This window comes from Chironomus tepperi, unplaced genomic scaffold (assembly GCF_022539635.2).
Source record: "Chironomus tepperi strain 1889 unplaced genomic scaffold, CSIRO-AGI_Ctep_v1 contig_173, whole genome shotgun sequence".
NCBI classification, from domain to species: Eukaryota; Metazoa; Arthropoda; class Insecta; order Diptera; family Chironomidae; genus Chironomus; species Chironomus tepperi.
The window spans coordinates 63055-78626 of NW_027226295.1; the positions used below are offsets into that span (position 1 = coordinate 63055).

The 15572-nt window shown below is 32.4% G+C and overlaps 2 protein-coding genes across 2 annotated transcripts; one reads left to right on the forward strand and one right to left on the reverse strand.

The window, feature by feature from the left end:
- Positions 1-1037: 1037 nt before the first annotated feature.
- Positions 1038-14885, forward strand: LOC139089040 (collagen alpha-1(II) chain-like). Its single transcript, XM_070638465.1, has 80 exons — positions 1038-1147; positions 1636-1935; positions 3776-4167; positions 4225-4262; positions 4323-4462; positions 4536-4562; positions 4697-4723; positions 4780-4816; positions 4876-4902; positions 4959-5012; positions 5078-5095; positions 5153-5178; positions 5371-5433; positions 5502-5519; positions 5581-5607; positions 5671-5696; positions 5752-5805; positions 5900-5937; positions 5997-6013; positions 6067-6155; positions 6218-6245; positions 6312-6365; positions 6430-6509; positions 6730-6830; positions 6896-6921; positions 6978-7024; positions 7083-7115; positions 7185-7311; positions 7376-7392; positions 7452-7497; positions 7570-7609; positions 7681-7694; positions 7754-7779; positions 7916-7966; positions 8034-8047; positions 8106-8131; positions 8192-8248; positions 8307-8347; positions 8412-8438; positions 8497-8537; positions 8605-8639; positions 8704-8744; positions 8803-8839; positions 9026-9052; positions 9112-9138; positions 9213-9292; positions 9386-9422; positions 9483-9517; positions 9593-9618; positions 10959-10978; positions 11040-11052; positions 11109-11149; positions 11217-11233; positions 11297-11333; positions 11390-11452; positions 11509-11534; positions 11603-11675; positions 11739-11773; positions 11838-11874; positions 11935-11988; positions 12044-12096; positions 12156-12183; positions 12246-12262; positions 12327-12354; positions 12412-12447; positions 12500-12588; positions 12645-12673; positions 12739-12836; positions 12903-12928; positions 12989-13070; positions 13143-13159; positions 13215-13305; positions 13368-13421; positions 13486-13502; positions 13559-13603; positions 13659-13686; positions 13756-13782; positions 13841-13868; positions 13929-13937; positions 13994-14885. Exons 2-80 carry the CDS (start codon positions 1695-1697, stop codon positions 14802-14804), a joined length of 4629 nt encoding a protein of 1542 aa, XP_070494566.1. The 5' UTR covers positions 1038-1147; positions 1636-1694; the 3' UTR covers positions 14805-14885.
- On the reverse strand, positions 9740-10519 carry LOC139089028 (uncharacterized). The gene has a single exon (XM_070638449.1). It carries the CDS (start codon positions 10517-10519, stop codon positions 9740-9742), a length of 780 nt encoding a protein of 259 aa, XP_070494550.1.
- Positions 14886-15572: the final 687 nt, after the last annotated feature.

Consider the following 15572-nt stretch of genomic DNA (forward strand, 5'->3'; position numbering starts at 1 on the left):
AGGAACATTTGAAACTTTTCGATGTGAGCTTTGTTATCTTTTTGCTTTTCATCGTGAAACAGATGTTATAATTGGTATTCATGAATGTTATTCAAAACATAACATTAATAACAAATGTTATTGGATAAAAATAAATTGTATGACCTTAGAGAATGTAAATAAGAGGATATTTATGTTCTGTAAATGATATATTTTTTTTTTTTAAACGTTTATTTACTTAATCAAGAAATGTATTGGGAATCTGAGCGTTTTTAAACAATATGTTCTAAGTGCGGCCAGTATTAAATTATAAAAAATAGTTATAACTATTCTAAATTCTATAAAATAGCTGTCACAATGCCTTCAGAGCATTTTTTATGAAGGGTTTGAAGTTGTTTCTGTTAATCAGAGCTAGAAGCCGCTTTTACATACAAAATCCCAAAAAAGTTCAAAAAAGCGAATAATTCATGATCTACCCTTAAGTATAAGATCTTTTCGCAATGTTCCAATCACAAAAACGTATGAATCACTTTTGGGAAATGAAAATACGCCTAGTTAAAAGGAGAGGAATTCTTTATTGAAGTCAATCTTACTTGATTCTACAGCAAATTCTATCTAATTAACAAGAGATGATATATTGATTCTGTGCGGATATGGACTTGAGACCAGAATTGACAAATGGTCGACGGTAATTTGCAAAAGTCCACCAAATATCAAATATCATCCACAGTTAACGAAGAAGAATGATACCAGCAATCATCAGAGGCTTCATGCCGCTGGTTGCCAATTGCAGATAATAATGATAGCCGAACATAGCCAATTGAGAACAATGCCGAGACTATTATCTTTATCCTTAAAAATAATATTCTTGATGTACCAAGGAGTCTTATAAATCTCGTCTATGACACTAAAAAATTAAAAACAAAGAAGATAAAAATTTTATCCAACAATTATACACTGTTTATTAAATAATTAAGAATATAATCCACAACAATAATGCTTTAATCACCGAATTAAAGATTAATCCCGTGCAACTTTCATCTTATCATGAATAGACATAGAATTTTTGAATAAAAATTGATAAGAACGAGCTTAGACAGCTATAAAAGAGGCCAAAAAGTACCAAAAATTTTCAGTCGGTGGTCGCGATTTCAAGCGGTAAAGTCGGGTAAGTGATAAGTAGTAGTGGTGACAGTGCAGTGATATAGTGGTGTTAGTGCGCGAGAGGAAAGGTCCTGCGAGAGAAAAAGGACCTTCAGGAAAAGTGTCCTGGATTAGCTTTTCCTGTAAGGATATTTTACTCTCTCACAGGATTCGGGAATGTCCTTGGAAGGTCCTTAAATGTCCTTTCTCTCATTTTATGAGAAATTCTCTCAAAAAGAGATTTTTCTCTCAATTTTTGGGAGAGTAAAAATCTGACATTAATGACGTTATCACTAACTCCACTATCATCACCGGCTAAATGCCACTAATATGTGTGTCACACAAATGCGGAACCCCGAAAATAATAAAAATGAAATTTCAATTCACATTATCAAATATTTTTAATATTTTTTTTGAATTAAAATAATATATTCTATATGAAATTTGTGTGACATTATCAACATTTAAGTGCTTGATTTTTGTGTGTCTAAATGATTCTATTTTTAATTTCAGTGATTTTATAGAGAATCTCAATAAATTGTGAAACATGAACATATATTAGATAGTTAATAATGAAAATTAATAAGAAATTATTTGTGATAGCATGCATCGCACTGATTCTCGTCAGTTTGGGCGATGCTGCCGAAAATAATAAGAAAAAGAAAAAGTCTAAGAAATCAAAAGTTGTAAAAAATGTGCAGTCAGATGCAGCTGCATCGGAAAAACCTCAAGCACAACAACCTATTACTGACTACACATATCCTGAAACTTATGATGATTATAATGAATATGATGAGAATGAGAATACAGAAGGTAGGGAGAATTTAGTTCATATTGAGGAAGTAAAAATGAAACTGAAAGCAAAAACATTGTTGCCTTATCATTGTACGCACTGAACTCATCAGTCTAAAATGTTCGATGAGGTTATCAAAAATTAGATTGACTAACATTGTTTTATACACTTTTTTTGCGAATTTCTTATGCTTATCAGCAAAATTTTTAGAAGATATCTCAAGAGTTAATTTGAAAATTCTGAGGAATTGTTTTGAAATCAAATTGACCAAAGAATACAAAACTATTATTTAAATGGTTACAAACAATCTATCTCCTTTTTCATAGCATTTAATTATGAACTTCAATACCGGAATTAATGTGTTTGCAATTCAGCGGTATTCAGTACCGAATGGTTATTAAAAGGCCTTAATTCATTAATCCTTTAACTTTATTTAATACTTGAACAAACATGTATGATTGTATCAGGATTTGCCCAAATTGTAATTAAATTTAAATAGATTTTAATTGGAATATTTGCTAATACTTTGACAACAATATCTTATTACATTTTCATCACTTCATTGTTTTTAATTAATTTAATCAAAAACAAAAAACGTCTTTATTCAAAATTACGTTTGATTTTCAACTTTTAATCAAAACTTTCTAGTAATGTCAGTTAAACGCATCCTTAATTTGTACCTTTTCAATTTCTATTATTTATTTCTATGGATTATTTAACAACATTTTAAAATTGCTAATGCCATTTGAGTATCTCAAATTCTTCTGTAATATATAAGTTTTTGACAATCTAACCGTACTGATGATCCTGTTTTACAGAAATTTCTAGATCAAGACACCTCCACCTACCAAAAATTTCTGATATGCCCATCACTCATACATATGTTCAAATACTGTTGACAATAGTAATTACTGTGATACGTTTTTGTTTGTGGCACAATATAAATAGGTGGTACATGCTGAATCTATGTAGGTGGAGATTTTTTGAGACAATAAATTTTTATTTTAAAGTCTATTAATTTTCCAAAGCAGTGAAGTCCAAATTGTTCATTATCTACACCGCAAAAGATTTCAAGCTAAATTTTTAGTATTTTAGATTAACAATAGAATCACTAGGATCTCATTTTGAGCATATTTCATTTTTATGGTGTGCCGTAATATATTTTTGTTGGTAAATGATGTGCAGTTACATTTGCTCAAAAAAATTTGGACAACATTGATTATAAGAGTTTGTTGCCTTTTCTCGCCATGAATAAAAGCAAATGTTCTTGACGTAAAATAACTTTTTATGCTTATGTAATTTTTGTCATATTCTAAGCTTTCCGCAAGAATAGACCAAGCAGTTATTGATGAAAATATAATAACGTTTTCAAATTTTTTTCTTGAGTGCATGAATTTGAAGAGATTTGAGACTTAGCTCAAAAATATTCATTTAACTCTCAAAAAAATTGCAAAAGTTTCAACTTGATAGAGAAAGGAAATCGAACTTAAACAGATTTACACAAAAATCTCATATTTTTATTTAGTTTGAGAGATTTTGCTCTAATTTACTCTTAATTAGTCATTTAAACAAAAATATTCTCGTGAGAAAATTTAAATGGGGTTTGGTTCATTGAACTGGCGCCTCAATTATGAAATAAATTAAAATTTTATTACTGCTGATAAGCCGACTACTTGACACTACTGCCCTATATAAACAAAACAATCTTATCAACTGCATGTCGCGTGCCAGTCTATAGGAATTCATAACATTGACCTACAAAAAATAATCTCGTGATTAATTTTTAAAATCACTTAACACTTGTTCTTATCTCACTTAATGCCATTGACTTAACTGATTTCATTCATAACAATGTTGTAGCCCGAAATGGACGACCAGAAGAAGAACAAGTCGAAAATACAACCGTTTTTCAACAACCACCAGATGAAGTTCCACAACCTATAGTCGCACCATTCTCATGTCATTTTCAAGACAAGTGGTATCGTGAGGGTGAAGAATTTAGAATGGGATTGAATGACTGTTCAGTCTGTATGTGCATTGATACAGAAATTAAATGTAATGATGACAATTGTCCACCACCAACGACAACTCCAAGACCAACTCAACGACCTACAACAACTACAACAACAACGGAGGCTACAACAACAACAACAACAACTCCATTGCCAGTGACTATTCCATTTGTTCCTGGTCCTATTGGTGAAATTGGTCCACCTGGTGAAAGAGGAGATCGTGGTGATAGAGGAGAACCTGTATGATTTGTTTTAAATTTTTAATAACTTATATTATACTTTATTTTTAATTTAAAGGGTATCCCTGGTAATAATGGAATTCCTGGTTTGCCTGGGTATGTCAATGCAATTTATATTATCAGTACCATTATTAATAATCATTAATTAAATTTTAGTCCACCGGGTCCGCCACCAGATTTAAGTTTCTACACTCAACAATTAGCTGAACAATTAGGAGGCTCAGACAAAGGTCCAAGTGGACCAGCCTTCTTACCAGAAAATTTCCAATACATGCAAGCAGCTGTTGGTCCTGTTGGTAAGTTTAAAAATATTAATTTTATTTCAATTGCTGTAGATTGTTAATGAATTATTTAACTTTATATTCATAGGTCAGCGTGGACCTCCTGGTCCTCCAGGTATGCTTATGCATAATCCCCAACAGGCAAAAAACTACTTTTAGCTTTTCTATAATATAAAAGCATACTTTTTGCCTGTTAGGGAAGTAAAGGATGTTTTTAAGATTAATAAAATTAAATACTTAATGTTTAAGGTCCAAACGGTCCTCAAGGTCATCAAGGTAAGATCGATTATTCCTGATTAATTGAACAATATTTTCAATGAGTTTTGTGATAGGTGTAAGAGGTGAAACAGGAGATTCAGGACCACCAGGGTAAGTTGTGTGATTAAAGTGATGCAATAAAATCTTAAAAATTGTATGAATAATTTCAGACCTCCCGGATTACAAGGTGTTATGGGGTAAGTTGTTGATTGTATTTAATTAAATACATTTTAATTATTAATGATTTTTATAGACCTCCTGGACCACCTGGTAAAGATGGACAAAATGGTGAAGATGGAGAAACTGGGTAAGCAGAATGCAAAGTCACAAATACCAATTTTTGGCAAACTTAATTTAAATTTATTTACACAGACCACCGGGTATTGCTGGGTAATTATCCTTAAGTTTTTGACATGGATAAAAAATTAACGATTTAAATTTCTAAAGCCCGCCTGGACCAAGAGGACTTCCAGGTAATTTAAAATTCTTCTGCAAAAAATGCATATAATTTGTAATAAAATTCAAGATTTCATAGTCTTTAAATGCTAGAGCTTGAAGTCAACTTATATTTTGTGTCGACTTTTTCATACAAAATCTTAAAACTTTAATTCAAAACTTTAATTTAATCATGAAAATCTTTATTTTTCTTTTTTATTTGACAAAAGGTATGCCTGGAGTTCCTGGCGTAAAAGGACATCGGGGTTTTACTGGATCTGATGGTTCAAAGGGTATGAGATTGAATTAACACTTATATTTTTATATAATTTTAATTTGATATTTTCTTTTAAATATACAGGAGAACCTGGAGCTCAGGGTATGATAGTTTGTATTGAAATTTGTACACTAATTGTATCAAATTTTATAATATATAATAGGTGAAAAGGGAATTCAAGGAAATTTTGGTAAGTTTTTTAAAATTATCAAAAATAACAATTTTACTTATATTTTCTAAATTTTATTATTAGGTCCACCTGGCACACCGGGTACACCAGTAAGTAAAATTGAAGAAATTTTAAAATTTGTCTTATTTCAATTTATATTTTCAGGGTCCAGCCGGCCCAAGAGGTGAACGAGGTAGAGAAGGAAGTGTCGGACCACCTGTAAGTAAAAAAATTTAATTTTAAAACGATAAGTCTGTCGTGAATTGACTTTAATTCCACTAATTTGTTCAAATTCTGTATTATAATTTTATAGGGAGTAAGAGGAAACGATGGAGCTCAAGGACCGCCAGGGTGAGTTGATATGTCAAATGTAAAATTTTAGAATTGAAATAAAATAATTTAATTTTCAGACCTGTCGGAGCAACTGGTAAACTACTTTTGTATCAATTAATCCACTGATTATCACATAAAAATCTTTAGGAAAATCTGGTCCACCCGGATTTCCCGGTAGCGCTGGAAACAAGGGAGATGCTGGTCCTATTGGACCGAAAGGAAGCACTGGTCCTCAAGTATGATATTTATAAAATTATAACTCATAGAATTTTATTTTATTTTTATTTTCGAAATTCAGGGCCCTCGAGGAGAAGCAGGAAAGCCTGGTAAGTAAAAAACATGGAAAAAAAATTTAATCATACTAAATTTCCTCCCAATTTATCTAATTATAGGACACACTGGTGAAACTGGACCTTCTGGAATTCCCGGTAGAGATGGTATTCCAGGTAAAGTCATAAATTATAATAGATAATTTTAAAGTATTAATAAATATGTTTGATGAATAAAAAGGTGAAAAGGGAGCAACTGGTTCAATGGGACCAGCCGGACCAATCGGATTTCCTGGACCTAGAGGACCACAAGGATTGGAAGTAAGGAAATTTGTATACCCTAATAGACATAAAGCATATTGAGAACATGTTAGCGTATTTACTGAGTATACTCTTGTGGATGTAAATTTAGAAAATTTCGCTTTTATCTGGATTCGAAATCTTAATTATTGAACAAATACACTCAAAAAAAGCTTTTTGTCAATTTGGAATTATTCTCAACTTCGACATCAGCTTCATTTTTATTTGTTAACAATTACAGGGAAGCACTGGTGAGCCTGGTATTAAAGGATCACAAGGAACTCCTGGTGAAAGAGGAATTAAAGGAGATAGCGGTTTAAAGGGAGATATGGGTGCACCAGGGTAAGTCTTTGCTAAACATTTCACACATAAGAAAAATAATATATTATTAAACTTGAATTTTTTAGACCAAGAGGACTTGCTGGAGCAGTTGGTAAAGAATGAAAAACATTTTTTTTTGTACAATGAGTTTAATTGATTTGATTTCAGGACCCGAGGGAAAACGTGGTAAAAGAGGAATGAGGGGACCTACAGGAGTAAGATTGGCATTTTGTTAACAAAATAAAACATTTAAGCACGGCAATATATTTTTAGGAACGTGGTCCACAAGGAGAAAGAGGTCCAATGGTGAGTTTTAACATTAAAAAAAGGAATTGATGGAAAAATTCAACTTTATTCTGATTGTAAACATTCTAGGGTGCAGCTGGTTTGCCTGGTCCCGATGGAGCTATGGGTCCTAAGGGAAATACTGGAGATCGTGGAAATCCTGGTGAAAGAGGACCAAAAGGAAGTGTTGGAGACATTGGCGCACCTGGAATTCAGGGTAATTTTGTACATTTTGAATGAATTGTTGATATTTTTAATTTATTTGATTTTTTTAAAAACAGGTATCCAAGGATTAAGAGTGAGAAATTTAAAATAAATCGGTAAGGGCTTAATAAAATTAACAATTTTAATTAAAAGGGTTTGCCAGGAAAATCGGGAATTCCCGGAAAACCAGGAACACAGGGTGAGATTCTTTATTAATTTTCATGAAATATATTTTTATGATTTTAACTTTAATGATAAATCTAAATAATAGGCGAAAGAGGAGTGCCTGGAAGTGACGGAAAACAGGGAGAGTAAGTATTAACACATTTTAAATTTGAAATTCATTTACGTTTATTTCGATTTTATTTCTTTTCAATCTTAGACCTGGTCCTCAAGGTAATTTAGACTATACTAATACTTAGTTGACAAAATAACTTACGATTTTTTTTAAATAGGTCTACAAGGTTTACCTGGTCCAATGGTAATTAAACAATTCAATAGAGATCGAAATCGACTCAGATTTTGTATGGAAAAATCGACTTGAAATTCGAGTCGACTTCGAGCTCTACAATTTAATATTTTATAAGATTTTAAAAACTCACAAAATTCTAAATTAGGGATTACAAGGAGATAAAGGTTTGACTGGAGAATCAGGAAAAGATGGAGAGGTAAAAACTCTATAACTGGAATAGCATTTGTATAAAAATTTAATAATTATTCCTTACATCATTTCAGCCGGGTCCAACAGGGTATGCATAATTCCTGAAATTCTTATTAAAATATTTTTAAAATGCGTTCATATTTTAGCCCTCAAGGACCAAGAGGAGATTTAGGTTTGATATCAATTAATTTATTTGATTAATTATCCTATAATTTAAAACAAAATTTTTTAGGTCCACCTGGAAAAGATGGAGTTCCTGGACCTCAAGGGCCACAAGGACCACAAGGAGGTATGAACTGCTACAAAATACTAAAATCAGATATCCAAATACTATTTATCATTTTTAGAACGCGGTAATCCCGGTCCACAGGGAACAACTGGCTTCCAAGTAAATTGTCGAATTTTGTTATTTATCTGACTTATTTTGTCATAATTTCATTTAAATTTTCAAGGGATTGCCAGGTGCACCAGGACAACCAGTAAGTTCAAGTTCGACTTTCAAGTTGAATTTAAAATTCTAAAATTGATTTTTTTAAGGGTCAACCCGGAAAAGATGGAGCACAAGGACCTCCCGGAAGGTAATTTTCAAAAAAAAAATGTTGATTATTTTTCGGTCAATATTAATATATGTCATTATTTTTGTAGCCCTGGAATGACAGGTCCAGCTGGAAATAGAGGAGGTAAGTTAAGAATATATATGCAAAAAGGAACAAAAACTAAATGCAAAACTCACGATAATTATAGAAAGAGGTTTTCCTGGTGAAAGAGGACCAATCGGTATTCCCGTAAGTATTTTGTTACTTAGCTATTTAGTTTACATGATTCATATATTTTTGTTTCTAGGGTATTCAAGGACAAAAGGGAGAAGTTGGAACACAAGGTAAATTTGAGAATATAAGCCAGTGGTGGGCAATATTTTATTTTTCGCTACACACCTTGGTAGTATGCTTCGAAAAATTTACGGCATACATGCTGCTCACAACCGATAAGAATACAATTCTGTTCATCAAATATTCTCATTTAAAAAAATTGATAAACTTTTAATCTAATCTAATTAAAATGTTAGGACCTGACGGAAATCCTGGGCCATCTGGTAAGCTTTAATGTTAAATCATCAAGTGATAAATTGCTAATTTTCTAAATTAATTAAAGGTCCACGAGGTGAAAAGGGACATCAAGGTAAAAAAATTAATTAGTTTGTTTTAAAATAATTAACTTAAAAGTTACATAATTTATGTATTTTATAAAATTAGGTCCCCCTGGAATGGTTGGAATACCAGGTATGAGAGGTCCACAAGGTATATCAGGAGAAAAGGGAGAACGAGGTGCCACAGTAAGGCTTTGACTTTATTTATATCCATTTATATACATGACATTAGGATTTTCATTTGAAAAAAATCAAAACAATAATTTAAATGAATTTTAGGGATTGATTGGACCAGAAGGACCACCAGGAAGAATTGGTAATTAAATATTACAATTTTAAGTCTAGTCACCATATTACATCGAAATATTATTTGCAGGTGACAGAGGTGTACAAGGTTTAATGGGGCCACCAGTAAGTCATTATATCATTTGCCTGAAATTTCACTTTAATTCGTGAACAACTCATTAAAAATTTCTTATTTTAAAGGGTCCACCGGGCGAAGCTGGTGAAAGGTAATTTCATTACTTTATTCGGAATTAAATAAATAAATAAATATTTTATTGGACGTCGATAAAAAGTAATCGACAGCAATGAACATTGACAAAAACCGCAATGAACAGTCATAAAATAATTTTATCCGACAATCTCGTCGTAATCCTCAATATCATCAACTCCACCAGCATCAATTTCTGCATCCGTTCCAGGTTTAATTACTGCCGGATAGCCTGGATGTCCACCACCTTCTTCAGGTGATACAAGTCCAACTCCATCTGATCCAAATTTCATGCAATTGAATTGTCTATCGACCAGATCATAATCACCAAAGCTAACATTAACATCTAAGCACATATGGACATTTCTACCAACAAAATAAATGTCGTGGAATTTTGCACACATTTCAATCAATTCACCAAATCTAGGTGGTGTGATGCAAATTGGTCGTGGATTTTTTCCACTTACTATATTTTTGTAAAGTGTCCGTTCATTAAACATCATTTTGAGCTCAAATGCAAAGTCTTCTGGGATGTATTTAACCTTCATGCATCCTTTATTGTTGAAGAAGAATCCACCTACACAACAACTGCAGATTCCAGTTTTACATTCACATGGAATTCTTGATGTTACTGCTTCAACTGGATCTCCAGTAACCGGTGGAATTTGTGGCTTCTTCATCATTTCTTTTATAACTTTCTTTCGATCTTTCTTGCCACGGCCTTCACTCTCTTTCAAAATTGACGTTAAATTCTTGATAAATTCTATCTCAATTGCATTCAAACTCTCTTTAAAAGTATCGTCATTGTCATTGCCTTCACTGCTTGTTATATTCAAATTACTTCTATCAATTTGGACATGTGCGGCACTGATAACGTTGATTAAAAGAGCAAATAGAAAAATTACACAAATATCTCTCATGTTGATTTATTTTGTATCTTTGCTGTAACTTTCACTTTTTAACATTTAACGATCTGCATATGATTCACTTAGTATTAAATTTAAAACGATGTAAATAATTTTTATGCAAATTTAATGTTACTCATTTACTTCCACAACTCGACTGAACGACAACTGAATACTGACTAAACATAGTTAATGCAAAGACTATCAAATTTATGATCAGCGACACTCTCTCGATTGGATAACAATTTCTCTTTATTTCTCTTGCTTTCTTTCTTGTATTTCCACTTGTCATCTTGATGAGAGCTTCTTGTAGGCTGTTTAGTGATTAAATGAATTGTTGTTGAACGTTGAGATGTTGAAGCTGATGTTGTGTGGTGAAAAGTTACTTTATGGACTGTTGAGCACTTAAAAGTACTTGATATGTAACTAATGATTGTATTTTTTTTTCTTTCAGAGGTGAATCAGGAGAAAAAGGTAAGATTAATGCTGAAAGTTTTGGTTCTTCTTGATTGAAAAATATTTTTATTATTTATAGGACCCCCTGGAGAGTAAGTTGAACATTGATATTAAATTGTACATCATTAACTAATTTTGTCAAAATTAGAACTGGTGCTGTTGGAAGCGTTGGATTGCCTGGACCACCTGGTAATTTAAAACTAGCAATGGAAGCTTTTACAAATTTACTTACAATTTTCATTTTATTTATTTTCAGGTCCACAGGGTTTGCAAGTAAATAACAAATATAGAGGAATATCCTTAATGATAGCTAATTAATTTAATATTTCTATTAAGGGATTCCCTGGACCACAAGGTGCAATGGGATTGCCAGGTAAGTTTACAACTCAAATTTTGTTTATAGCTCCTACATTGAAAAATTTATTACAGGAACCAAAGGAGAACGTGGACCATTAGGAATGAAGGGTGAACAAGGTGTTGCAGGAGCTCAAGGTAAGATAAATAATGATTTAAATGCATATATTCTAATAATATTATTCTCTATTTAGGTATCCAGGGTGAAGTTGGTCCTGCAGTGAGTTTTCTTAGTGGATATAAGTTATCGATATATATCTGATTTTGAAATTATTAAATTAATTTAAGGGTCCAACTGGTTTAACTGGTCAAAAAGGTCAAAGAGGTGACATTGGAGCTAGAGGAGAGGTTGGAATGATGGGTAATATTTTTGACGAATTTTAAATTTTGAATTATTGATGGTAATTTGTATTTTAATTCGTAGGTCCACCTGGAAGACCTGGCGAGCCTGGTCAGCCTGTAAGGAATTTAAATCTAGTCATGAAGTGGTAAAGCATTAAAAATAATTAATTCTAATTTAAAGGGACAAGCAGGAGCTCAAGGATTACAAGGAATACCTGGTAAGAACTAAAAATAAATTCCGGTTAATTTTAATTTCATGTCCTTTAATTGTTAAACAGGTACACCTGGTCCAAAGGGTCAAGCTGGTGAAACTGGAAGAATGGGAATGCAAGGTAAATGACTTACAAAATTGGTCATAAACCAATAATAATGTATGAATAATTTTAGGTCCAATGGGTAACCCCGGTCAACCGGGTCCACCTGGCGAGAAAGGAGATTCAGTAAAATATTTAATTTTATTTTGAAAACAAGAAGCTTAATTTTTTTTCTTGAATTATAGGGAAGTGAAGGTCAACAAGGACCTCTTGGTAAGTAAAACTTTTTCATTAAATAAATTATTGATTTTAATCAAGTTTATTTAATTTTTTAGGTCCATCTGGTCCACCTGTAAGTTTTTTGATAATTCTACAACAGAAGTAATGATTAACATTCTTGATGTTATATATTTAAGGGTCAAGCAGGTGATCGTGGATTGCCAGGTAATTACATTTTAGTCTTTACCTGATATGATTATTGACAACTTTTCTATATCAAAGGTTTACCTGGTCCTGTCGGAGCTGCTGGACAAAAGGGTAAGGAATTGTTTTGTAAAAAGATGCATCGATTTAAATGAAAAATTTACAGGAGCTAGAGGAGCACCTGGTGATATTGGACAACCTGGTCGAGATGGAAAAGAGGGTCCACAAGGATCTCAAGGGCCAACGGGAGAACAAGTTAGTCAAAAACATAAAATATATTCAATTATAATCTTAATTTTTCTTATAATTAGGGTCCAATGGGAAATCAAGGACCACCTGGGTATGTTTCATAAATAAGAAAAAAACTTAAAATTTTATTTTGCTTTAATTTTATTAATTTTTCAGACATGATGGTCCACCAGGAAAACCCGGAGCACCTGGTCTTCAAGGTCGCGTAGGAGACAAAGGTCCAATTGGTGCCCCTGGATCTGCAGGAAATCCTGGTAAAATTTATTGTAAAAATACCTTAATCTAGTGGAAATTAATGTTCAACTTTTTCTATGATTTAGGTCCACCTGGTTTGCCTGGTCCAAATGTAATTAATTAAATCTTGATTTTTAAAAAAGAATTCTTACTAACAATTTAAAAATTATAGGGTCCTCCAGGTCCAATGGGACCAACAGGAGAGCGAGGTCAAAGAGGAGAACAAGGTCAACAGGGTATTGATGGCCCAATCGGTAAGTGGAAATCACTTCTGTTTTTAAATAATAAATTTATTTAATTATTGCATAATTAAAATTAAATTTAAGGTCCAAGAGGAAAATCGGTAAGTAAAGTTTTATTTTATATTGTCAGTTTTAGTAAAGAAATTTGTTTTTTAGGGTCCACCTGGTCTTGAAGGTTCTAAAGGAGATCGTGGAGATTCTGGTCAAAAGGGAGCAAAGGGTCATCGTGGTTTAGTTGGTCTTCAAGGTACAATTTTGACTATCAAATTAATTAGCGTTAAAAATTAAGCTTATTTTAATAATAACTAGGTATGACCGGAAGCCCTGGAATCCCTGGAGAGAAGGGTAATCTTGGAAATCCTGGTAAGTTTTTTAAAAGTCTTTCATAGAGAATTGTCAATAAAATCTATTTATTTTTCTTAAACAGGCCCAGTAGGTCCACCTGTAAGTTAAAATCAAAATTATTTTAATGAATTAAATCAATAAAGTTCCATATTTAGGGTGAGCCTGGTCCAAGAGGTCCTCCTGGAAGAGATGGAAATCAGGTAAGCTACTTAAAATATAATTGATATTGCAGGTCATTTATTAAAATAATTTTAGGGTCCACAAGGTTTAACTGGAGGAGTTGGTAAGTTTAAAAAAAATTAAAAGTAAAAAAAGCTAAAAATTGATAAATTTTTGTAAAAATCCAAAAAAGGACCGAGAGGACCTCCTGGAGATCAAGGTATGTAAACCTAAATATTGTAATATGTTTAGATGCTATAATTTGAATTATTCATTAGGAAAACCTGGTGTTAGGGGAGATCTTGGGTAATTATTAAAGACTTTAATCTTTATTCCTCAAACTAATTTTTATTTTTAATTTCTTAGTCCACCCGGGTAAGAATTAAATGTTTTAATCCAGTAAGCAATATATGATAACAATTATCATTCAGTCCACCTGGTCCACAAGCTGAATCTCTTGGATATGATGCTGCAGCTTTGGCTGCTTTACTTGGACATGGAGCTAGCAATCAAAAGGGACCTGATCCGAATGACGATCCATTGAAGCAGTTGACAGATGATGAGAAACGAGCTATTGTACTTAAAGCTTATGAAAATCTTAAGACTCGATTTGAAAAGTTCAAGAAACCAAATGGTGAGAAACAATTCCCAGCAAAGACTTGCAGAGATTTAGCTGTTGCATATCCTGACTTTGAAAATGGCAATTACTGGATTGATCCAAATGATGGTGATCCAAGAGATGCAATTTATGTCTATTGTGACATTAAAAAACGTGCAACATGTGTAATTCCATCACCAATGAAGTCTAATGAAATTAGTTATACAGGAAAGGAACCAGAAATTTGGTTGAGTGAACTTGAGAATGGAATGAAAATGAATTACAAAGCTGACAGCAATCAATTAGGATTCTTGCAATTGTTATCCACACAAGCCACTCAGAATATCACATTCCATTGTAAGAACACAATTGGATACTTTGACAAAATCAAAAATAATCATCGACGTGGTGTTAAGCTTATGACATGGAATGACAATGAATTAACACCAAAAGGACCTCAAAGACTTCGTTATGATGTAACTGAGGATGGATGTGAAGATCGTAAAGATGAATGGGCACAGACTGTTATTACTTATACAACTGATAAGCCATTGAGATTACCTTTAGTTGATGTTGCTGTTAGAGATTTCGGCAATGCCAATCAAAAGTTCTGGCTTGAAATTAATCCAGTCTGTTTCTCTTAGTTTAATTATTTGAATATTTTTTTGTGTTTTTTTTTACTGTCAGATTTATTAAATAAAGTAAAAGTCTTCTTAAATGTATAATTTGGTTGAATTTTTTTGGTTCAGCTGCACAAAATGGTGATCAAGTCCATTCAAGTTTTCGTTAAAAGGTCCTTCCGAAAGATCTGTGGCATTTACTTTCCAAACATATTTTGATTATAGATTGGCAGAAAGAATTAAGGATGGATCAGTCACACTTTAAGAAAGTATGAAACAGACATTGCGAGACAGGAATTGTTTTTGAACGTAAAAGGCAAAAGAGTGTTGGCAGAAGGATAATCAGTTGATGTACAAATGTAGAGAAGGAGGCAGAGCAGCATCACAATAAATTGGCAGTAGCAATTTTAGCCAGGGTCTGAAACTTGTTCAACCGCTTTATTAATGCTCTACGATTCACAGTTTATCAATAGGAATCACTTTCATAAGGACTGGTTTGTTAAATCCGGATTATTTTTCTAAAGGATGTTCATGTTTAGATCATTGAGAGTTTACTGTAAAGATGATTAGCTCCTATTGATCCACTGTGAATAGTAAGGCGTTAATAAAACGATTGAACCCAGGAACTGAAACCCTTGGTAAAACGGCTACTGATGCTAGTTTCTTGTGTTGTTGCTCTAAATCAGACTTTATTGTAATGAACAAGATTTTCGGGATGTATTTCTGATTTGTAATAAATAATTGATTAATTCTTCCTTTTCCCATAAATCACGAATTTTTGGAATCTCTTAA

Excerpts from the sequence above, each read along its gene's own strand:
- LOC139089040 (XM_070638465.1), top strand. The coding sequence starts at position 1,695 with ATGAAAATTAATAAGAAATTATTTGTGATAGCATGCATCGCACTGATT. Across the intron at positions 6,246-6,311 it reads AGGAGAAGCAGGAAAGCCTG|GACACACTGGTGAAACTGGA; the intron begins GTAAGTAAAAAA and ends ATCTAATTATAG. Across the intron at positions 9,619-10,958 it reads CCGGGCGAAGCTGGTGAAAG|AGGTGAATCAGGAGAAAAAG; the intron begins GTAATTTCATTA and ends TTTTTCTTTCAG.
- LOC139089028 (XM_070638449.1), bottom strand. The coding sequence starts at position 10,519 with ATGAGAGATATTTGTGTAATTTTTCTATTTGCTCTTTTAATCAACGTT.